This window comes from Saccoglossus kowalevskii, chromosome 8 (genome assembly GCF_978046115.1).
Source record: "Saccoglossus kowalevskii chromosome 8, keSacKowa6.1, whole genome shotgun sequence".
Lineage (NCBI taxonomy): Eukaryota > Metazoa > Hemichordata > Enteropneusta > Harrimaniidae > Saccoglossus > Saccoglossus kowalevskii.
The window spans coordinates 21,765,635-21,792,466 of NC_140648.1; the positions used below are offsets into that span (position 1 = coordinate 21,765,635).

General features: G+C 36.3%; 1 protein-coding gene across 1 annotated transcript; it reads right to left on the reverse strand.

The window, feature by feature from the left end:
- Positions 1-651: 651 nt before the first annotated feature.
- Positions 652-25,409, reverse strand: LOC102800936 (uncharacterized). Its single transcript, XM_085502343.1, has 36 exons — positions 25,229-25,409; positions 20,748-20,827; positions 20,387-20,414; positions 19,757-19,912; positions 18,418-18,540; positions 18,138-18,213; positions 17,947-17,990; positions 17,227-17,388; positions 17,045-17,123; positions 16,396-16,442; positions 15,750-15,914; positions 15,257-15,329; positions 15,047-15,099; positions 14,649-14,825; positions 14,369-14,441; positions 14,113-14,159; positions 13,838-14,011; positions 13,578-13,736; positions 13,321-13,390; positions 13,169-13,218; positions 12,908-13,021; positions 12,399-12,521; positions 12,076-12,243; positions 11,800-11,958; positions 11,524-11,679; positions 10,743-10,809; positions 10,281-10,327; positions 9,994-10,146; positions 9,715-9,781; positions 5,495-5,541; positions 4,772-5,044; positions 4,264-4,533; positions 3,825-4,112; positions 3,443-3,671; positions 1,176-1,231; positions 652-868 (listed from the first exon to the last, which is right to left on the reverse strand). Exons 2-36 carry the CDS (start codon positions 20,814-20,816, stop codon positions 816-818), a joined length of 4,095 nt encoding a protein of 1,364 aa, XP_085358469.1. The 5' UTR covers positions 20,817-20,827; positions 25,229-25,409; the 3' UTR covers positions 652-815.
- Positions 25,410-26,832: the final 1,423 nt, after the last annotated feature.

Genomic DNA, 26,832 nt, shown 5'->3' on the forward strand with positions numbered 1-26,832 from the left:
AGAGCATGAATGGATTTATGGATATGTTGGTTGACAGTGGATTATGATTAGTATGTTTGCCTTTCTATATGAATTACGTGATGGCAATGCAGAATATTGTCACCAAGATGATCTTGCTAACTATACTGTCTCTAGTCAATGCAAATGGGTATAGCTAAGCCATACTGAATTCGGTTGTCGAAAAGAGTATATGCCATATTAATCACATGTCAAAGAAATAAATTTGGTACTCCACTTACAATGCGATATGCATTCGCAACACATTCGATGTGCTTACACATTCATTGTTTAAAGGGATATTGTATTTTTTCATCTAAACAATTAAACCAAGATTTTACCAGAGAAAGACTAACCTTAACATTTGAAAAGTTGTTTTTTGCAGACATAATTAGCGCGTAGTCAAATATGAATCTCAGATAACATCAATATCACTTGTCTGATTGATGCAAGTGTCTTCTTAACAAGGCAATTATTACCCAGAATGACACGTGCTCAATGTTTTCGTATCACCTTTTTGTTGTATACAGTAATTGTTAATTTACCCTGTTGTGTGTTGAATAGTCTGCCAATGGGTATGTTTTAACTTTACTTCAATGGTGGTCATATTGTTGTCGTCCGAAAAGTGCGAAAACAACAACAGCAACAACAACATTATTTACAGGCCGAGTTTATTTGAATAAATTCGAAGGAACAATTATTGAATATTAATTAGCTGTCGTAACCAGCCATAGTTATTGATCGTATAGTTTATTTGCGAAGAGGGGGTTTGCCGATTAAAGGATGACTTAAATAGATGAATTCAATGAAGTGTTATCTCAGCCTATTGTCAGTCTTTCAGCGGTAGCCTCGAGCTCGACTGCCTCGATAACTGTAAAGAAAATGAAATGAATTATTTTAATTTTATAATATTTTATGGATGTAATAATCACCTTTATTGTCAATAACATCCATATACATGGTATATTTCATGAATAAAACGAGATTTCCAAACTTGCTTCACATGAATTGTTTTACAGTAGTTTCCAAGTTTAACTTAAGGCAATTCAAAATTCCCATCTGCTTTCTGAGATACGTAGTTGTATTAAATGTAGAAAATTGTGACTCGGTCAATTTTGTCGTTTGCTTTGGTCCGAATATCTAGAACTTAACAATATAAGTTGTTAAATAAAACGTACCTGTATCCCCACACAGAATCTTTGTGCACGCCCAAGTTCCATCGCTCGTACAGTAACTGTCAAAGGATATAATAATTGTCATTAGACTGATGTAATTTAAGTGGTTGGCTTACATGTGTTATTATGATGGTTCAACTGGCCACTATAGAATCAATATACACACAGACTGTTGACTGCTTGGATTGGCACTTCAGAAACGTTAATTTGACATAAGGTTGAAACGGATCATTAAGCACGAAGACGAATCTGGTGGATACGTTATGGTAACGAAATAAGACCAGGTAGCATTCATTATTTTGTGTTGACCACGATTTGACATTTTCAATCAAGCTAAGAATGTTATAATTATAGCAATCGCTCAAGAACTTTTTGCAAAATTATTATTTCTTCATTTCTTTCTTAATTTCCTTGACATTATTGCATATGAAGAAAAGGGTCCTACTATCATCCAGAATGCATTTCTCATAACATATCGAAACATTGAAATGACAATCTGTCAGCGCCCTCGTGATCCAACCTGAGAAATGTAGCGTTTTAACGTTTATAAGTACTTGGTTGTTAAACGTACTGTAAAACATGTCGAAAAAGCGGCATGCAATTTTAGCAAAATGTGGTAAAATGTTGATTTAGCGAATCTCTTTTGTCATTGTTGATTTCTTTGTCTGGCGGCCATTTTGAATTTATAATAAAGTCATTAGCGACATCTTGAATTAGTGAATGAGTTCTAAATTCGCAAAAAAGACATGGTCGCGAAAAAGACATGTTTTACAGTATGTATTAAAAAGCTATATTAGTGATGGTGTGAACAATATGACTCAAAACCTGGTTAATAAGAAATCATGCAGTATTGTAGTTGCAAAACACAGTGTCGGCCGGCACAACTGCCACATTACTGTAAATTACTCAATTGTTTGAACTCAACAATATATATGTAATGCAGCTAAGAATAGAAAATTGAGAGATGTAAAACCAAATGATGGATACACATAGCAGCGAGATTTAGGTTCCGGTTACGGATTGTGAAACTTATAATACGACCGGTGCCGACAGTCACGGCTATTCGATATCCCTGAGTACAGTCCTGTAGGTTGCCTTCTTCCACTGATCATTCGGCCCCCACATTCCTGAGAAGTCGAATAGACTGGGAATTCGACACTATTGTGAAGAAATGTTCGGGCGATTAAAGAGGCATTCAGCTTTGCAGTTAAAAAATGAGAAGGTCGATACGTCCAACTATTCTAAATACCTTAACAGGAAGGGAAATTACATAAGAGACCTACTACGGTCGATCAAATCAACATTTTCCAATGTCAACCGAAAATACACGCCGCCATCTTGTTCTTGACGTATTTATCAACAAAACGTTGTTTCGTTGCGTAAAACTAGATTTTGTCAATGCTCCAGTACAGTAGGTTCATTTTTCGGCCACAAAAAAGGTATTTGTGATCGCTAGATTGGTCGAAAGATGTTTTAGCTGGTTACCGTCATGAAAACGGCAGAACGGTTCTCCGCCATATATTTGTAGGCGTGTGTCGAATCCTCGGTCTATGCGACTTCTCAATACTGTGGGGGCCGAATGATCAGCGGAAGGAGACCAACCTACAGGACTGTACTCAGGGTTAGGCTATTCGACTACATGACATCAGAGCATTGCTGGCTTTGTTTTATTTGGAAAATTGTTTTACATAGGGTAAAATGTGGGAAATTGCCATACAACCAAATATTGATCTTTTTCGCAGTTCAATAACATGTTATTATAGTAATGATAGGAACCGAACATTTGAAAATAGTTTAATTGAATAAACTGCCATATTAAGTACAAATATTGGGACAGAGATTAAAAATAATAAGCCCCAGACAGGGTGTATCATAACTCACTCATTTCTGTCAGTGTCACTAAATATTTTTGTAATACTAATACAGTTTGTTTACTCCTTCTGGCTTCACCCGCTCTTTTGAAGTTGCTTTCGCTTACATGCTTACTGGTTGCATGTACGCTTTCCAATTTACAGATGCGTTATGAATTGAAATGTCCCAAACGATTGGCATGTAAATATTGGGTTCAACGTCCACACTATAACTGAATCCATCAAGCAATGCAACAAAATTAAACAAGAATATATAATATATGTTTGAAAATAAGCGACTTCGAACCAAGGTGTTAGCATAATGCAATATAGTCTTTTGAATAAAAATTAATAATAAACGTATCTAGTTCATCTATAGTATTACGTAACGAATGTCCACTACATTCACTAATAACCTACCAGGTATTGCAGTCTTCTTTTCTGCCATCGCCTTCCTGGAATATAACGCCCTCATGGAAACATATGAACATAGGATCCATACAAATGGTGCCACATATTCCAGAAGCACAGCATTTTTTCTTCCCCTGGCAATCGGTATCATCTTGGCAGTCATAGTAGCAGTAACCCTTTGGACGGACATCGTCGATAGAAGGTACCATTGGGCATTGTCCGGGTTTATTAGGTTGTTCTGGAAGGAAGCATTGTGACGTTCAGAGCTCTCAGGAAATAATTTTACACCTCATGGAAACGCTCAGGTGCGAATGCAGCAATCACAACTTTGTCTGTGAAATGACAAGTTCGTACGTGATAGTTAACATATTTAATGTATAAAAATACGTACCGTCACAACAGTATCGAACTTTGTAATCATGACATTGATCACCAGCTGGCTGATCTTTGTCAAGACAAACAAATCCAGGATCGACATCGTGATGTAGGAATACCTGCCCGGTGCTTGATGAAGGTTGTTCAGTGGCGGCGACAACAACTTGGATGAATAACGGATTTTTACACATTTCATTTGGATATTCATCTTGGATTACGGCGGTGATTTCACGATCTGCATCTAAACCTTCACATGGTTTATCGGTGTTGAACCATTTTGTCCACTTGTCACAATCTGGCTGTTCTGTGTAGTGATATTACATAAATGAAAAACATGGTTAATGAGACGAGACAGTTTTTCGCTTATAATAAGTATTCAATTCAAAGTAATACTCAAATTCAAATATTCAACTAAAATAACGTAAAAACATTATTTGTTGTGAATATTGATTTACCAGGACAACAGAATCTGACTTTATAATCTTCACATTTCTCATCGTCCTGTTCTTCATTCAAACAAGCAAATCCATTAATGATATCATTGCTGAGTAACACATCGCCTGTTAATTCAGCTGGTATGCCATCAATAGTCTGGGCTTGAATTGCGCTGGGTCGTTTACACGTCTTTTCACATAGTGTTGCTAGCGTTTCTAAATCGCCAATCCCTTCTTCTGGACTGTCTTCGTCGAACCATTGTGACCATTCACCATCACATGGGGGATTAGCTGTTTGAACAAAAATTACACATATAATACTGCATATTACACAACGTTATCGGACATGCCACAACGAGGAATCAATGTTTTTAACCACGGGACAACATCTCAACAATTATCGGAAATCCCGCGGAACACGGTGACACAACTATTTTACAGGAATTATTGATTAATTTGTGACTCAGAAAACATAACATGTGAATGTATACCGGTTTTCCTGCAATATACAATATAATAAATGTGTTACCTGGACAGCAGTATCTCACTCGATAGTCAAGGCAAGTGTTATCTGGCTGATCTGCCATCCGACACACAAAGCCAATGTCCGGTGAATAATGCAAGAATATTTCATCAGTATCTTCTGCAGGAATACCGTCAAGGGTCTGCACTTGTATCGCCGATGGATCGGTACACATGTTATCACCATACAACTCGATGGCAAGTGATGTCGTTTCCCAGTCCCCAGTACCTCCTGGGTTATCTCTATCGAACCAGACAGTCCATGCACCATCCACACATTCTACAAGTATATTCCAGGCATACATTATTCATGAAATTTTAATGATTCGCGATTATTCATGAACTAAATGAGTAGTGTGCACTCATCTGTATTTGGACAGCACACTGATGTCAAGTCAGTTGGATGGGTGTAACAATGGTAGCCAAATGGACACTGCTTATCAAGAGAATCACAACCAACGGGACTCCCATCAGCACCAATTAAAGGAATTCCCATAGGGCAAGGTGGTTGAACTATAATATTACAAACACCCACGCAGTAATTATTAGTGAGCCATAGAATATGTAGTACACACCACGGTGCATTTAAATTAAATTTTATATCAACTGTACTGCACCTTACCCGTTTACCTACGCTTCTCTATACAAATTAATATTATGGAAACATTTTTACATAGTGACATTCAATAATGTTTTAGTCTCAGTAGCACTTCTTGAAAATTTAACTTACCACAATCAGGGTCCGGTTTGCAGTACCACTTGCCGTTTCTACATTCGCTAAATAAATTTAAACAAACGCAGTTTATATTAAGTGTTTCAAGATTATGTGCAATACATACAACAAGGTACAAATTGTTATCTGCTATCGTTGATGTAATTTTGATTAGGCAAATTTCTAATCTAATGGTAATACGGGCACAATACTGAGAGCATATTCGAAATTACTACACAAATGCCCCCGGGTAATGTCGCGTCAATGTTCGTGTGGATATATGTGTATATCGGTAACACCTTAACGGAGCGAAACGACCACTTGGCGTAGTCATAAATGCAATCTGATTAAAATCCGATGTAGTGTACGGGCTTTAATTATTTTGGCTATAAACTTATTTTAATTTTATTTTTATTACTTTTGTTTTATTATTTTACTTTGATTTTCTAATTTTTTTAGAATTCCGCCCTACATACATCTGACCCGATGCCTATGTAACGATATTTCCAAGAGACCCACTATCGACGATTTTAGTCAACGAATCACAGATCTCCTTCTATAGCGCACATGATGACGTCACCGGGCAGAGTCAGGTAGCAAACACACTCAAATAAAATGGCGGATTATACCGACGTTAGCGACCGAGAAAAACACGGCTGATTTGGACTGGACACATCGCAATTGATCAGGAAATATTTTTTTGCTCCAGTTTTCTGCGTCGATGTCGTGGGACGGTAAAATCAGGTTGCATTGTTTATATAGCTATTTACAGTGTTCTAATCCTTATGATTTACTTAGTTTTTTTGCTTCCATTCTAGATAATTATACTCTGCGTTTGATGTAAAATTGAAGCGATGACTGAATAAACGAACCTTGGCTGGCGAAGATGTATCAGGAAGTGGGCAGGACTCCAGAAGACGTACCTACACTTTATGCAATTTTATTTTAATTATGCTAATTTATTAATGACGTGGCAGTTTCTGTGCTCATGAATATTCATTAATTTGTGGGTAAATACATTTTGAAAGGGGCGATATATTATTTTTGTGGGAAGAGTTAGAAAGGGGGGGTCAGTAATCATTCGGGGGTCAATACAAAAGAAGGGACCCATTTGGAGAGCAGCCATGCTCCTCGTGTCTGTTGATGCACGTGACCTACAGCTGTCAACTGTGTTCGTTCTTCGTCGACTTCGACTGGCTTCCATGTGAGTTAGTATTCTTGTGTTCTGACTACAGTTTTTGAATCCGCTGTTTAGGTTTTTAACGTCTTTCGTAGGAGTGTCCAATCCGTGATTCGAACTTGCGATCTTTGAGTTCCCAGCGCACTGTCTTGTCCACTGTACCACGAGTGTCTTCACACAAGAGATAGGATTTAAGTTCTATTCATAGGAGCACTGTTTTCACTAGCAGTCAGAAAACATGCTAAACATACTGGATTCGAACCAGCAATCTCACATTGTGATCTCACATTGTCTACATTGTAGATGTATCCACTGAGCTATGTGGGTAGTCATGCGAATTGAATAATTTGTTGTCATATTTAGCTTTATTGCCAAATAGTGTTTGCGAGATAAAGATGGGCAGGCAAGGGAATTGAACCCGGGTCCTCCTGATCACTATGTAGGGATCTGATCCACAAGACCACGATGGATTGACTGGTTGTGTTTGCACTATATCGTGTGTGTATATATAGAAATACAACATATTTCTATTATTGAGTTACAATTGTCCAAAAAGTTGGCAATTTTGTGTTTTACTTGTGTAAACTATATACATGGCATAACCCGTTAGTGTACATTTTGCCAATTGGGTGTTTGCCATTTGCGTTGCCCATACCTGACCCGACCCTAACCCTAATGCCAAGACACGTTTCTGTTAATAATTCCGTTGCCCATACCTGACCCGACCCGACCCGACCCGACCCTAAACCTAATGCCAAGACACGTTCCTGTTCATAATTGTTCAATAATGATACTCTGTTGTGCACTGTCTGCGGGTAAGTTGCATTGATGTCAACTGATTAAACAAGTCGCGTTTAAGTAATTTCCACTATTAACAAGTTGTTACATTATGACAATAAATGTGTGGACAAATATTTTAGACTTATTTTGGTGTAAACAACTCATTTGATTAATTCCAACAATTACAAGTTCTTAAATTGACAAAATGAATGTATGGACAAATATTGACCATTATACTTGTGAGTAAATACCTGTTGTTTAATTTCCACCTCTACAAGGTTGTTAAATTGAGAGAATAAATGAGTGGATAAATATTTGATACTTATTTAGGTGTAAGAACTCGTGTTTGACCAACTTCCACCATCGCAAGTTGTTAAAATAATGAAATAAATATACTGGTATCATTGGATATTTGATTTAATTGTGAAACTTTCTAACAAAGAGTTAACAGCTGGCTTCGAACCCTCAATCAACAATTCCGCAGACACAGTATAAATTCCACAACACCACAGAAGATATTCGTCTGTTCCCTGAATTGTTTTCGTAATATAGGGAACGCCATCGACACTTTAACAAAACTTACCTTGACTTGGGTCTTGTTTATCTCTTGTGACTGGAAACTGTTGAACAAATTGTTCGTCGTCCAGTTTAAGTTGTAAGTTATTTTATTATTTATTCATTCAGTTTTGTATGGTGGAGTTTTGTGAGGTTTATTATTATCGCGACGTTCTTTGCTTACTTTTTTACGGTTTGAAAGATTTCAGTTTATTTGATTTACGTTTTTACAGTAGCTCTGAGCGGGACTCGAACCCACTGTCTCTTTCAAGCTAATTTTGATGGCACGCTTGTGTACAACGCCACGACGTTGGTCGTTAAGTGGTGTTCATTTTTCCAACTACTCCAGTGTTCCGATGAGTTGAACGGAAAAGCCAAGACGATTGCTCGTTTCTGATTGCTTCGGTTCTGGTGAGTGTGTATCTAGTGTGATTCGAATCCGTGTCGTTTGTATTGAGCGTTTTTTTATTTCCCATGTTGGCTACGCCGTAATATGCAACCACTTTCCCGTTTTATTGTGATTTTGAGAGTGTTTAATGATGTCTTCCTCGTCCGTCACGCCATGACCCAGTTTCAACCACACGGCCATTTTGCAACAAGTGCGTGACCCTCGGCGTCACCCGACTGACTATATGATCGTTGTGTTCAACTGTTAAAGCTAGGATTTATTACCGTTATTATCATTATATTGTCACATGATTTGTTTTACCTTATGTGCAATGTCTTAAGTATCTTTATTGTAATTTCTATATACCAATTCGTATATACCGAGGAAACGACCCCGATTGTAGGTCATGTATTTTGTGACGTCACCAAATCGTGTGTAGGTACGGCTTCTAGATCCGTGCCAGCAAGTGCACACATTTGATGGAAGTGAAAAAAATATTCAATGTAATGACAACAATTGTAAAATGCTGTGGAATTTCTTTTGTAAATAAAAATATACTAGCAATTTTCTATTAATGGTTTATTCAAGTGGGCAAAATATAATGTACAGAAAGATTGCCCGTAGAGTATCTCTACACTGAAAAGTAAGCAACCGACAGCCTGTATAAAAGGGAGCTGTGATTGGCTGTTACTTACGCGATATTTGAACGGGACTTGTATAAGCGTTGGATCAGATGCATGTAGGGCGGAATTAAACAAAAAATCAAAGTAAAATAATAAAATAAAAAGGCATTAATAACAAAAGTAATAAAAAATAAAATTAAAACAAGTTTATAGCCAAAATAATTAAAGCCCGTACACTACATCAGATTTTAATCAGATTGTCATAAATGGTGGTTACAGTGAGTGTAAAGTAATAATATTATTATTGTTTTTTTTCCGATAAGCAGTGTCCGATGTTTACAGCAGTGCAAAAATGTTGAAATTTGTTTCGTGTGATGTTATACAAAGTACCCCCACCCCTTCGTCGGATCACTGGTGTCATTCACTAGGAGTGAACCAATTACTGCACGGACAGGTTTGCCAGAACGTTATTTTCACCCAAGCTGATTGTTGGGTTTTGTTTTCCACTGATTCTGCATGAGATTACAGTGCCAGTTGTTGGTAATGTCGGAGCTAATAACTGTTGAGTTCGACCACATGTTTTTATATACGAATTATTTTTGCACCTATTGTAAAACATCACACAGTGATTATCGGAGAAGCAATTACAATATTGTTACTTTACACTCACTGCGGGGAATACATGTGTGGAGTAGACGTTTTTGCTGCTTACCATATTTCACAGTTTTCTACATACGTTTCAAATGGTCTGTAGTAAGTACAGTTCTTTTCACAGTAACCTAAGAACGGATTTAAAGAGTTTTATAATGGCGTTTGTCGAATACTGTCATGCAGCATTCAATCAAATCACCACATATTACAAACGTCATAGCACCGGGCATGTAAATATCATCATTATACTAGTACAATGTATAATGTTAACACACAAATATCATGTGATATATATTTCTTAATTATACCCATACCATTTCCAATTTAAACGCTGAAATACCTTCAATATAATGTCCACCCAGGCATGAAGGAGGCGGGCAGTTTTCAATGTCCGAACAGCAAAGGTAATCCTGATCAGGATTTGCAATACACTCATCGCACGATACCCAGCACACTTCCGGTACAAAATCGATTGGACAAGGACATGGTCCACCTGTGAAAACAATCATTGTCACACATTGCAACACACGAAAACAATTACAGTCGAGCAATTCGAACTTACTATTGTATTACTTTTGAAATTGAAATGTCTGTATGCACGACATTTTAAAAGTAACATGTACTCACCGCATGCCAGGTCAGGTCGACAAATCCAATCCCCTTCTCTACAAACGCTGATAGAAAGTATACAAATGTTTTGTTCAAGAATATTTAAATCCAGTCTACGATTGTAAGTTTCGTATTAGTTAAATCTAATAAGTCTAATAAGTCTAATAGAACTTAAAGGGCGGTCGTAGTCACGCCAGGCATGCACGAGACATATGGGTCTCATATAAACAAAGATGGCGACTTGGCAGATCAACGAGTACAAACTGAGACGTTACCAAGATTTAATTAGGTATTTTAGGTGATTGGAAGGTATCAAAGGAGGCAAGTCGCGCTCAGGTTAAACCTCGTACTCATGATTTCCATTAGAAGAGCGCATTGGATTGTGGGAAAATACACGTTTATCAACACAAATATCGCACTTGAGCTGCGCTACGACTGCCGCGCTTTAACCGAAGATAATCAGAAAAACCAATCTCTTACCATATTTCACAATCTTCGTTTACTACATCTCCTGGCGAGTAATACTCGCAGTCCAACTCACAAAATCCTTCAGTGAAAATTAAGAAAAATTGTGAGTGTCTATAATTATTAACTCTTTGAAGCGCAAGGGTTAACATGTGTCACCATTCGCAATTTCTTTATATTTTCAAATATATTTAAGTCCATTTGAGCCAAAATTAGAAATAGAAAATAAATATACATGGGCAAAATATTGTACTGAGGTGGTGGGAAATGTGGTCCAAAGATTCTGGCAATCGAGATGTTTGATTAGGTCAGAAACAGCCATACACGCTCATGTACAGGTTGTGTGAGAGAATAATTTTGGAGGCGAACATACGGGTTCTCTGGGGGGGGGGGGATAATAGCATACATTGTGATAAATTATCCCCGAGCACGGCGTTGCAATTCCGTGGATATGGTATATCCATTATGTTACGTTGTATGGTGATATTCTCTTGATAATGAGTGTGTAGTAGATTTCATATATTTACCATTTTAGGTAATTATAATTACTACAACGGGCTGATCGGTACCTGTACCTCGATTTCTATGGTCTACTTAGTTGTTTCCACTTTAAACTTTTGTAGTCGCAATTGTATTATAGTCAATTCAGTTCCGGGACATAAACTTGAGCCATCCAGATCCAGGCATACAAGACGTGACTAAAGCCAATGAAAGGACAGGTTTCGACTAAGCACAGAAAAGCAAAGGTCAGCTGATATTCTCAAAGCTGTTGTATCTATACTATAATTTCAATTACCTGGCGTGTATACTCCTCCAAGACATGCTGGTGCCGGGCAGCTACCGTCGTCGCAACAAATATAGTTTGGCGTCGTTGATGCATGTTCAACACAAACGTCACAATTCAACCAACACATTTGCCCCAGAAATCCTTCAGGACACGGGCATGGTCCATCTTTTTTTGGAAAAAGATATAATAATGATATTCACGTGATACTAATCACATGCAGTGCTGTGTGTTAATATTCTTGTAATATCTATGCCATTACGAGTACACAAATGACATGTTGCTCACCGCAATGTCGTCTACACGCTTCTTCTGTTTCAAAATTATTGTTGTTTCCTTCACATCCTCCGTATATGAACTCTATACACTCATTTATTTCACAGTCGAAGTACCATCTGGAAATGGAACCTTTACACGTACCAGGATCAACAGGTAAACAGCAGTCACCTAAAATTTTAAAATATATATCTGTAATTAATTATTACTGAAATGAATTCTATCATTTTGTTAGGAATCCGTATTTATAAACTGGGATACTGTAAATTCCATTTGCACATTGCTTACCTCCGCATTCTTTTTCGCAATCTGCTCTAGTATGAAAATTGTTATCATTCCCCTGACATCCACCGTAAATAAATTCTTTGCACTTGTTATCCCGGCAATCGTGATACCATCGTGGCAAATATGCTTCACACGGTCCAGATTCAGGTTCAAGACAGCATGGGTATTTATCTGTACAATTAGATACCGAGCTATTACTATTTCTGCAATACCTCTGTTAATGACATTCTGTACACATTGCGAGAGATCGAATCGTACATTTTGCACAAAAATGTGTTAGTTCAGTATATATGGCCATAATACATTTCTTACGAGCATGACCCTACCTGGACAACATGCACCATATTCAAAATTAAGCACACAAGAATATCCAGTCGGACATTCTGTAAATGCGCAATTGTACGGGTATCCAGTTTCAGCTAACAAGGGCTTCTCGCAAGGAACCCAGTCTGTTGGTAAAAAAACAGTGTGTATTATACAATAGTAGTCAAATATTACTACGATCTGATCTAAAACAGTATAACGATTTCCTGTCAAACTGATGTCACAAAATACTGTTTTTTTTGGTATTGTCGAAAAGTACAACAAACTGGCACAAAGAAAAATATAAACTCGTAGCTGTTGGCATAAAAAATAAGGCAAGTACATAATACGGAATACATGGTGGAGTAAATTATAATTAATTCAAAGTAAACATTTTAATACTACTGTTGGACTAATGTTTGTATCATAAATGTAGCACCTAACGATATTCACAGAAATTGCTGGCGAGTTTCAAGATCAGACGATCAAGTGAAATCAACGTTCATATTATAATGTTTAACTTAAATCCTACCACTGTTACAGCATATCCTATCAATGCATGTGAAGCCATATACATGCAAGCAATCTGCATCTGTCAAACACGTGACTACAATACCCAATTCGTCCGTTTGTGGAGTAACACAAGCTATAACAAAAAATCAAACGAGAGAATAGTAACGTTATACATTTCCCGGTGAAGATGCGCCAGTACTGTTTATGTAAATTACCGTTTGCGCATGCAATGGACACGAAAATAACATTGTGACGTAAGCCATAACAGAATGTTTCTTACTGCAAGATGGGTCTGTGGTACAGGGGTCCCATTCGGCGTTTGTGCATTGACTGCAAGAAATAAACATTGTACATTAGACAACACAAATTACCTACGTAAATATAAATGAATTGCCAATCGATTTATATACAAGGTATTTCAAAAGTATATACCATTCTGTGCATGGTGGCACTGTTATAGTATCTCCTGGCATAAAGTATTCACAATCATATCTACAGTAACCTATAAAAACAATAGAAAACCACAATAATGAGCGCACATGTAGTACATATTGTAATATATTATACATGGATGAACACTTCCGGTCATTTGTTGAATCAAACTGGTGCTACAGATTGAACACATTTGCACTTGTATGTCGCATATACTGCATGTTACCATAGTAAAAACTAACGTGAACATAACCCACCAACAGTATTAATGAATCCAACACAGCCTCCTGGACACGCTTTCTCATCAATGCAACAAATGTCGTATGGCGGATGGTTCATACAATTGTCACAGTTGGATAGGCATACTGGAAAGCTATCTATTGGAATGCGAGGACAGGGGCATCCAATCGGATCTCCTATAAACAGGACAAACGGGAATCACGTGAAATTAAATGTACGGTGTGTCAGAGTGTACTTTATAGCAGTCGGTTAAAACTAATTAGTGTACGGTACTCACTGATAGGACAGCACACCGATAGACCACTCGAATCTAGCGCAGTGCATTCATATCCTATGGGACAATGCTTTATTCTCGTTGCATAGTATTCTGATGTCAGAAGAGCTCCTGAACAAAACACTGTTCCAACACCATCTTCTACATATGGATCACCTCCGTTCGGACATATTTCATCTAGAAAGAAAAAAACAAAAACAAATATACGTTTTATATACTATACTTAATTGATAATTATAGGTACAATAACTGTTGTTTTTAGTGATGTTGTTACTTACCACATGGTAATTTCTCTATGCATGCCATGGCGCCGTCTATACATTTACTGAGAATACGAACAAAACATTTACTAGTGAGAATGTGATCGCCGATCCATGTGCTACCAATCATATTTTCGTCAACAGGTTTTAAGATGGGGTTTGCTAATAATTACTTCACGTTCACTAAATATGAGATTGAATAGAGAACAGCAAAGAAGATGCTACGAAAATACACTGTTTTAGCCGACATTATTATTGAATCTGTAATACCCACCATAACACACAGTCTGGCATCAGAATCACTTCGCCATTCGGAATCAGAACTCCATTAACAACGCAATCTCCAGCTACAGATATAAATAAATACACATACTATCAACGCTTGATGTCACCAATTATCCAGTATGGTGGCATGCGACAAGAGTTACGGTTTCGCATAAATGTTTTGCGTGGTCATCCAGTCCATTGGCATCGTGTCGGTGAACAATAGTTTAAAAGAGAATTGCAATAACAAACACCACTGAAGACGATTTGTAGTGAAAGAGAAGACTTACAAATTGCTGGACAGCATATACTGTATCCGAGGTCTAAGGCATGGCAAAAATAATCAGCCGGGCAATTCCCTTGTGTAAGACCCAATGGTGCATCCAGTGGAAGTGTACAGAAATTAACATCTGTTCCCGTACTTGTATAGTAATCATCGCCATTGGGGCAGATGGGTTCTGATGGATCTATAAAAAAGTGCGCTGGTATTAAAAAGACAGGAAACAACAGAGTAATTTGTAATAGGTCATACAACTATCTACAAGCAGTATATATACTTGCAAGCATTTCATAATATTGTTTGTTGTTGGTTAATTTGCTTCATCGACCAGAACTTGTATATATTGCCATATTTATTACGTTAAAAATTGCTGTTGAACTTGAAGTACTAAATATTGCCGGAACTTACCACAGATAAGACCAGGGGGATACAAACATACAAATCCACCATCCCGGCATTGACTGGAGACACAATCAAAAACGTTAGTGTAGTGATATTGCACGATTGTCAATACTACTTGTTTATGTCATTATCACGTATAGGCAGTGTACTAGCGCATGGGCAGTAATGGGCAGCATGTCGTTAACTGAACAATAATAACAAATATGTGAAACCTACCAGAGGGCGCAGCCCCATATCACGGTTCCACCAACTGGGTACGCAACGCCGTTATAATAACACACATCATCAACTGGTAAATAGAGCAAATGAATGTATATAAAATTACGGTCTTGAACACCCAGAAAAGATGTGTTTTTTTTCTCTAAATGAGTTACGTTTAACAACCTAGTTGGCGGAGAAAAAGCAATAACATTTGAAAACACTTGCGAAGATGTGTATATGTTAATTAACCCATAATATAAATGAGGAATAAATTAGAGACTTTTTTATTTATTTGTTAAAAGTAGCAGTTCGTAACAATTAAATTTGTCGCTACTTGGCACAGTAGACATTGAAACGTTACAATCCTTGTATAGCGTTTCAAAAATGTAATTGTGACAAAATGTAATATACGCGCTTTGCATACGTAGCATGGGACAGGACAGGAACTGTCACGTCTTAAAGTCTGATTTCGTAATGGAAAATGAAAATAAAATATGTAAATACTTACGTTTCAGCGGGCAGCACACACCGTGCGAACTCGTTATCATGTTACAGTAGAAACCACGTGGGCAGGTCCGAGTTAATATACTATCAACACCAATTGCAACGGAGCACAATGCATTCATGTTTTGGTCGTCTTTATAAGGTTGTACTCCACTGGGACACATTTTATCTACAGATAATAAATTCAAAAATGAAGTCTAAAATTTAAAACCGACTAGTTCAAAATAAAACTGTTTATCTACAACTTTATTACAATTCATCTGACACCGCAATGCGATAAGAAAATGTCTATCGCATGATCACGTGCACACGGTGCATTCATTCAATTTTATGACGTTTATACCATTATCGAACAGTAAACGTAACACGTCATCAATTTATGCGTATTTGAAAAGGACAAAAGAGCGAAAAAGAAAGATCGTTGCGAGAATTGGCAGTCACTGACACGGTTAGACGCCATTCCCAAGTAGCATAGATCATAATGTGATGTGTGTCTTTATGAAAATGGGACTCATGGGGTGTATTATCCACTCGCCCTCGATTTGTGGATCCTACTAGTCCATGACGTCTCTAGCGTCAACAAACAAGTGATATGTGATAACAAATCCTTTTCACATTTCATATGCAGAGGTTAATGGATATACACTTACCACATAACGGTGTGTCTTCACGTGTAACCCTACCGTTTACACATTGACTGAAAAGAAACAAAGTCAATATTATAATAACATCTGGATTACGACAAACATGTGCAACAAGATAACTTGATAACGACAATACGAAGTAAAGTGACATAGCAGAAATGCCCGGATGTCAAGACGCCCGCAGGAGAACAAACATTAAACTATGTATGACATATGACATCTTCCTCATCTGTGTGATGTATGCAGTATTAGAAGCAATTAAATGACATCAACAATCGAACAAAAACAAGTTTGAATCTAAGTGGAGCAAATATATGTTACCAACGAACAATTTAGACCCCTAAATAAATGTACGAGCACGGGGATTTGAGAGCTGTCAGTTTATATTCGACTTTCAGTTTCTGTGTGACTCATCCCCACTATACTCATTAAAGCCGGTGAACGTTCAAAGGAACGCTTTCTCTATGGGGTCAATCTAAACTAAATAAAAACTGGTGTGAATATATTTTGAATAGGAACGCATAATATCAATATAAACATAATAATGAAAGCCTTGAATCCCTAAAATGTAATTAATTTATATGGAATGCTAATAAAGATATGCTTCCAAAAGTTCATTTTCATTTTAAATAGTTTCTTACGCATTTTAACTCACCATGCATAACACTCGTCGTTAATATAGTAATCACCATTTGGTATATAAGCATTATTCACATAGCAGCCCAAAGTAGTATCTGTCGGTACAACAAATATAATATATTAATATTCATAATTGAAAGAGTAAATTTATACTGTCCATACAATTGTGCAAACTGAATTATATTAAAAATATTTTACCATCAGGACAGCACAGAGAATATTTATAGTTGGTATCTCCGAGACAGGAATACCCGAATGGACAGTCTTCTATAATAATGGATCCCGTTTGAGGAGTGGTACCACAAAACACTGTATAACTATGTGAGGTCAAATGAACACCACCGGGACATGGATGCACATCTATGAAAGGAAAACTTTATAATATAATTTCATTTCTTTATCGCAAGCCAATTTGACATAATACATGAAACACGCTTGTTTAGACAACAATAACAATGTTGTAAAATTGACTGATACTATATCCATGAAGAAGTACTGACTTCAAAATCATTGGAGCTAGATTGATCGTGAGGAAAATCATAATACTTAATAAAATTTCTAAAAAAAATCTGTATGATTTGATTGCACATGCTGTTAATAAATTATTAATTTGCTTAACTAAAAATGGATTAGTTTAAGACAGTGATGTGTAGAAGTCTATTCTAAATTACATTTCATCATGTGAGGTAGGTTATGTAAGAATTTATAATATTATGTCTTGGTTACTGTACATGAACAATCAAACTCCGTGTATTGAGTGCTGGTACCATGATAATTAAATTACTTTGCAATTTTACGTTCACAAATCTCTGAAATACGAGACATCTTTTATGAACATAGTAATGATTGATAAACTATGAACTAAAAAAGTATTAAATTTAAAGGATTTTGTGGTGGAAACTGTTTAAAGGAACTCACCGCATATCTGTACAATGCACCTAAACGCCGTGCCTTGACACTGACTGAGTAAAGAAAGTAAATTATATATTCAAAATAATAACACATACACAAATAAAACAGAATTCACTGTCGTGTTTACTTTATATTACAATAAACGTGAATATTGAATGAACCGTGACATTATAATATTGCATTGTACTCGTACATACCATAGGACACAGTCTATTATACGATAGGCACCATCTGGCCAGAATGAACCATCACTCATAAGACACCCATACGGCTCTACATAAAATGGGGTTAGCAATATACAAACGTTACTCCTATTGTTAACCAATGCGAAACCGAGGTAGAAAATAAGTTATGATGTCATTGACATTGTATGTCCACTGTTTCTGGGGTGAACTTTGTTGTTATTATATCGACTAAAGCATATATTGAAATGTCATTGTATGAGTACTACAATATACATTGATATCAAATTCTTACTTGTTACAGCAACCTTGCAACAATCATCACAACATTTTTCAGAGGTACCGCAGTTCCTGTCACTTATGCACGGGACACATATTTGGTCATCATTACCAATTCTTGGACATTCGCCAAGGTGATCTAAAAATAACAAAGTACGGAACGACAATAGCATCAGAAGTAGGAACATTTGATAAATGCGTTTAAAACTCTTTAGCCCAACTGTGAAGAGGAAGTATAAAAATATACAGAGTACGTGTATTAAAGTAAGAAATTCAAAGCTTCCGTGATTATAAAACAAAACAAATCTTTAAGAAAACCAAAGCTTCAAAATAAAAGCTATAAGGTTTATACAAACAGCTGACGTGTGAGTGTTATGGGACTTATTTTTATAAATGAAGTGGTGGATATCTAGCGTAATTACGGTATAGAAAGATAATAACTAACAATAATAATAATAACTAACTTTGCTAAACTACGAACATGCTGAACAAGGCAAACACATCAAACAAATTAAGGAGCAATTCCAAATAAAGTTCTAAAAGATGGATATACATCGTTATTTGTTGTGCCACATTTCCCACTCATGTTTTGATATCAAGATCACAGGGTGTATCGTTTAGATTTTCAAATACATGTCAATAGTTTGTAAAAAGCTTAATGAAATATTTGATTTGTTATTAAAATATGTCTATACGCAGACGACACTTTTGACGTTCTAAGTAATCAAGCTTAGCCGAGATAAAAACAGTTTGACAACATGAGGCGGGCAATTCCCAGCCTGAAGACTCGAATCATGATTGCATCTTTATATTTAAGTTTGTTACAACCTCCTTGGTAAAAAGTGTAACTTTGAATGTAGGACTTTTGAAATCGTAATATTTTACGATATAACAAGAGTGAAAATATACTGGAACATTTACTTGCGTGCAACAAATTCTTCAGTACGGTTTATTATATCCAAGTAGTATTATAATGAGGTAAATCATCAATGATATTGACTCGTAGTTGTAGTATTAACTATTTTTGACGTATTACAAAACATACACTTTAATGATTACCACGTCGATCTAGCTTGCGATTAACCCGAATGCATAATTTGAGCTGTGGATTAATGAACAACATTAAACCTGTAAACAAAGGTAAGTCTGCTGAAACATTTCTGTGTTCCAATGTTGCAATAACATATCCAACCACAAATCCTCAAACAAAAGTCTTATAGGGAAATCTACAAGTCCAAGAACACAAAACAATTGATTGACAACCATTGATAAAACGGCACACAAAAACAAAAGAAAACTACATAGTCAATAAATAAGGTGGTACTCAATGGTATAATCAGTTATGGTATAATTACCCGAACAATCCAATACATTGCCGTCAGCATCATAGTATATAGCGTTACAACCACCGCAGTAATCAGCTTCACATCCAGCATAAGGAAGTTCGCATGACGTCACATCACATGGATCCACTGAGCAGTTAACTAATGATCCATCGGAACATCTCAATTCTAGAATAATATTTCAAATATATGAAATGACTTTCAACAACACAGTCGTCACTACAATCTATATGATGCCTGATATACTTTATAAACTATTGTTATTATAATAGTATTTCAAACTATTTTACAAACATTTCACTAAATAGGGTCAAATCGTGGAGGTAAAAAGAGGTTCAAGGGAGATAAATAGGCTTCAAATTATGCAACCATTGAGGTACATACCTCCATGTTGCAACCAAGAGAAAATACGAGTTTGTAAAAAAAATGAGCCCGAGCTATAATATATCAACCCACGAATGCAGATTAGGATATAATTCATATCACTATTAATCAAAGCTCTCCAAATATATTGATATTGATTTGGATAATATCTTACCCAGGCTATCACTTCACACTATCGATATTTGTAACACACCGTGTAGTTTTGAATAATCAGGAATATCGTGTTAATACGTTGAAACAATGAACAAAAATACTCACCAGCAGTGGCGCTTATTATTTCAACTTGCTGGTGTGTCGAGAAAAAAAAAGTACGGCGTTAAGTTTACACTGAGGAAGGCAATAGATGTGATATACAACGTGGATTTGAAAAGGCATGTGTAATCAGGACGTAAAATGTATAGAGAAAGTAAAATTGTTATTATACTACATACACTTGTGTTTTTGCACTATCTAATGTTTTTTCACTTAGGTATTGAAATGTTCCCAATATATAGTGTCTTGGTAACGTGCATTCAATTTAACCTTCTGTCGAAACTAAATTTTCGTTTAAATGGCCGAAGACAATCAGGGGGAATATATATACAACAACTGAAATGAGTATTTATTTAATTATACTTACCCTTAAACCGCGTGCATTTGCACAGGCAATTACGCATGTGTAAACTACCAATAATAAACTTAACTTCATGTTGCAGACAACTGAATGAAAACATGGTGAAAAATTTAGTGTGATAAAAAACGTAAATTAATAAAGGCAATAAAATAAAGCGCACCGATTCGCGGAACACTATGAGCAACAGCCAATGAGATTATACTAGTGCATCGCCTTGTTTCGTTTCATTAATGTATTTAAGGGCGTGTTTATATTTGGAGTAATGTTTGATGACATGATTACTATTTTCTGGAGTTCATTTATTTCGTGGTTTTTACACGCTCCAGGACGGGTTGTCGCCTATATCACTTACACATTGAGATATAGTAAATTGTCGCTCTGCCAAGACAAACAACTCAACACAGTCAACAACCAGTTCTGACGGAATTTGCCAACTTAAGAGCACACTAAAAGTATACGGATAATTGGTAAATGTTATCAAACCCATAATATTTAAATATGTTTTAGGGTGGTTGTAGTCGCGCCGCGTCCTGCTCGATATGGGACTCATAGCGACATACACAACGCGTGTAAAATCCATTGGTTGCAATACATTTAATTCGAAGACGCGGCGCAGCGCGACGACCACCGAATTTTAAACGCGACTTACCAACCAATGTTAGATAACCAATCACACACTAACAAAGCTATAGGGAGTGCACTCAATAATAACAAGTGAAATTCAATACATTAATAAAGATTCGAGATTTGCATATTTATTGTTAATTATATTTGTGAATAATCAAATTGACCAGATGTTAATAGTGTATATATCATTTCAGCAGCAACCTTGTATCCTGTTTTATGCATAATTACTTTCTACCAGAAGTTAATAAAAAAGGTACACAACCAAGCAAACTGATTAATATTTGTCGAAAGAACATACGTCACCGTGTAATTAATTTCCACATTAAGGTCAGTGCTGCCGAATGCAATGCATAATAAAATGTATTTATGTTTTGATACAACGAGCGATCAGATTTAAAGCGTAACGAATCAGATTATTATTTCAGTGGGTCTGAAGTTGTACATACGTTTGGATTTTCGTTAGTATTTAGTTACTCGTTCAAAATTTACACGAGAGAACGTACTCGCGCATTACCATATTGAATAGAACACCTGATTGGTTGGTTGGTTGGTTGGTTGGCTGGCTGGCTGGCTGGCTGGTTTTTTCATTGCAATTCGGATTGAGCGTCAAAAGAGATTATTTAATTAACATTACACAATTTGTTTAACTTCATTGCAAGGCATAGCCGCAAGGGTATGTCCGTCAACATGTTGATTTCAACAACAACATTCACACTGTGCTGAAACAAATACAATTCGGGATTACACGAAAATAAACGATGGACAGCGAATCAATATTCAGTTAACGCGTTAACGCTGAAGGTTTGCTTGTTCGGTAATACTTTCAGTACTTATTTTCTAAGCTAACATTCTCGATATTATGAGTCTACGAGGCGAAGTACCATATCGACCGAGTGTGGATTCAAACCACACTAGTCACTGTAATGACAGATTGTTGTTAACATAGGGAAAACCTTCTAAAAGCGCGGGAATGTCAATTTTTTTAAGTTAATTTAACTCGCGTAAAAATTCAATTTTGACAAAACTTTTAATGATATGAAGATTCAAATAAATACGTTGTAGTCATTCGTGTTTACGAATTTTAGAAGCATCTATCTGGTCAAAAACATAGAAAGGCCGACAAATCCTGAAACGTATGCAATAATAAATGTTCGAGTACAGCGTAATGCTGGTTTATTTGTACCCATGGCAGAAATCGAACAATTTGAAATTTGAACAAACCTTGGCAGTCGGTCTGTCTTTGATAGCCGAGATTTGAAATGTTATTATTAGTTGTAACGTATTTTAGTACAAAACATTAAAATACTGTATTTGTTTTTTTCCGTAAAAGCCGTGTTTTTTCGTGTAATTTATGTAAATGTGTCGATGTCACGGTCTTTTGTTCACGTTGGAAAGCAAAAAAAAGAAATCTGCGATTTAGCCAGAGATTGCGTCTCAAAATCGCACAACGTTTATAATCACGAACATTACTACATAACGGTCTTATTTTGAAATAAATAACCTTAGCAATCGATTGTTTATATTCGCATAGTATTATATGAACACAAATTGTGTTGCCACGTCATTACAATTATTGAAATATTGTGTTTCTAGAATAAAAAATACTACAGTCAGTCTTTAAATCCGAATCAATGGCTCGTGCCGTACATACAGTCTCGCTTGTCAGACTTTGAATTTGCAATGCTCGATGATACTGGATCCGCTAGGGCGCCACTCGCGGTGAAGCTGCGTGACATCGTGCTCTTGTATTACCATTCCAGCTATACACCCAATATTTGTATTAACCAATTGCCCAATATATATATATATATATAATGTCGTCCAAAAATCTACATTCTCTGTAGATAACTGGATCGTTATTTGATGCAGGGAATCTCTTCCAAAATAACTGATTCTTGTTTTCACCAGCTGCTTGACATTCACGTACAGCCTCTTTAACGACCAGCATTTTATCTATATATTCTGTCCATTTTATGTGCATGATTAATTGGTATTATTGACACAACATCTAGTAAACATAAAGGAAAATAAATCGCTCTACGTTAAGATGTATCTATATGTACGACTGACGAGAAGCTCAAAATAAAATTTACAATAAAATTTTACATCAAAATTAAACAAACTAATATATATGAATATATATATGAATATATATCCTACATTCCATGGAGTGTGGCATGACAGTTTACACGCTGATTTATTTCGGGCTATTTTTTCTAATTATCACTGAATCGGGATTGAACGGAGGCGTGAATCTGCATAAATAGTGCGATGTATAATTAACACACAATCTTAAGTGGTCAAACTTAACCAGACTGTATTGCAGATTCCACGTCTAAACAAAATCTCACGGATTTCTCACAAATTTACACATGATTTACAATCGACAGGATAACGCAAGTAAATATCCGGCGACAATATCCATAAAAAACAATACTCTGTGACCCCAAACCGTTTATCGTCGGGATACGCTGTATATTATAGGACGGATTCGGTGTACTGTATCAATTATTAATTAATGGTATTCAGATTGTAATCCTGCAAACAATTTCGTTTATAATATATATCCCTGTAATACCACTTGTTAGCCTGCATTATGCTTTCATCTCAAATACAGTGGTGTACAATGTTCCCATGATGGCATCCTCCGAAATATTACATTTCAATATACAAGTATATTCATATGCTTACGAGATTCTGTCAGGCAAAACATGTTGCATGAAATTCTCGTGTATTTTAATCTGTCCAATTTAACTTCCGGTTTATTTTGTGACGATAACGAAATGTCTCACTTTTTTGTAAAACCAAACTGGAAAAATAAAAATAAAACTTTGCGATAAATATTTGTTTATGTTGCGACGCATTATGATTAGCAGGATTAGTAGTATAGTTTACACATTGACACCTATTACGTTATCGTCACCTTTATCATTTATAGTATTGTTTCCGTGACTTTTGTTATACTCTACATTTTCGGGCGTGTCGTCAACTTTCATCGTTTGACTATTGTTATCATTATCACCATTTTCATTAATGTCGTTTGCTTCATCAGTTTTATCAAGACTAGCAATAGTAGACTGATCAACAGGTATTCAGGGTCGGGCGGGTTTTACTATTTGGAAGAGAATGATCGCGAACTGGGTCGTTTGAAGTTTGCTGTTGACTTACTGGGCAGTTTCTCATATGTCCCTTTTTTGACACCTGTGACAAACAATATCATCAGTTGACAAGTAGATACGATATTGCCGCTCTTCATGAGTGACATTAATGACACCGTCTAGTTCATTATTGTCGCACAGCATATAAACTTGACGGCGAAAGGATTTGACGTGTTTCAGCTCGGGTTGTTTGCACCCGAGTGGAATTAAGCGCAAATTGCTAAACTTTGACAGTTCAGTTTGAATAATGTGATTTAGTATATATGGGGGTACACCTGAGAGAATTATTTTAGTGGCAGGTTTAACAAGGGGTTGCACATGGGTAAAGCAGTCTCCCACTGACAGGCCAGCTGTACAAAAAGTTTCCACAGCGTTCACAGAGTCAAGAAAAACAATAACACTTCCGCTCACTCGGGAAGCGGCAATAATATTCACAGGTTTGAGAATAACAGAAATACTTTTAACATATGCATCAATTGATTCACATTTCAGAGCATGCTTACATGTTAGCCCAGCAAAATGGTTAACACGTGTACTCGCCGTGGAGGCCGCCATCTTGGAAAGGCCCCACGACGAGCAAACTAAAAGTGAAAAACAAAATCAACTAAAATACGGTAGATTTTTACCGAGAAAACAAAATGTAAAAACGGCAGTAACTAAGAAGTATTTACAAAACGTATTGGAATAAAATTAGTCACTTACTAAGTATTTGAAGCAGAGAAAACGTGTTTTTGCACAGCTCTAACAACGCGTGCCAGTCATGCGTAGTTAGTTAATTGGTTGGTTAGAATAGCTGCTTTTCACCCTTGACACGCAGATCGCCGCAAACCAACCGATCTGACACATACCGCGCGTGGAACTATGGGAAAAGTGGTCGGAACTATTTCCACACTGTGCCAACACAGATGGCGCTATTCGGTTGGTTTGCGGCGATCTGCTTGTCAATACAATTGAGAAACATTAGACCTTTAACCTCGCAATTTACATACATTTTAATGTTAATAAGATAAGACATGCTGATGAGTGTTGTGCGGTATTTTAATTGATCAATTCATTAAAGATTCAATCTTGCTAAAAATAAGGAGAGAATGTGTTCAAAACAAGAAAAAAATACTTGTATATAGTTCCACGGAAGAAACGCTGACTAAAATGGTGGATGATTGATATTTAGCCTTCAGAGGCTAGTTATGCGTCATAAGACACAGGTCTGTGCTGAATAGCGCCACCTGTGTTGACACAATGGCTTTTCACAAACAATTGTCATAGTCAAATGATATAGTATATTTGATTGCAGATAAAAAATAAACAAACTAATAAACACACGTGAAATTATACATGGTTTTATTACAAACCTGCACCATCATGAAATCCCTATTTAACACAGACCAAAGACAGAATTGCCAGAGAGGGCGGCAAAACTAGAATTACTTCCAATGTCATGGTATTTCACTAAATCTATGATGATATACTGATGAAGTTTACACTTGATAACATTCTCTTGTAATTTATTTTGGTGTTTTCTATAAAATAATTTATCATGTGAGTGTACACATGGCGAAAGCCAGGTTACAGCGGTATAAACACGAGACGTGTGTCCCTTGCAATGGTTATTTCGCAGTAACACTCTCTCTTAATATTTTATTTTATTGAACAAAACACCAGAAAATAAGCAAGAGACTATACGCAAGTCTAATTGATTTACTGTTTAATGTAATTTTCACTGATTCATTTCATGATATGAATAAATTAGGTAATTATGAAACAGTAAATGCTACTGATACAGGGAACATTTATAAAATTATTACCGTCACGAGGAAATATTTTGACATCATCATTATAACAACTCTTCATCTGTACTGTATCTCAAATCATATGTTACTAAGTGCCCGCGTAATTATAAAATCTACTAAACAAAATGTTAATCTTTGGAGTATAGAAATGGAATAACATCTCAAGCCCATATGTGTTTGATTAGGAGGTGACATAACTATAACTGACATACTCGAATTTACCTTTAATAAAAGGCCTTGTTTACTTTAGTTATTACAACAGGTATATCGTATGATGCGCTTATACTGCCCAACGCCGTTGCTTTACATTCGCGTTTGTACAGTAAGGCAGAGTGTCGTAATTTATTGTCATTTTAACGTCAACTATTCTATTGATACACATATAGATTTATATGGATAATTTTAGGTAATCAAGATGCGGACGCTACCAGTTTTATTGAGAATATCGATTGGGGCAGCATGTAGTTTTATTGTATGCAGGGCTGTGGTGAGTATGTCATATTATCGAGCATAGAT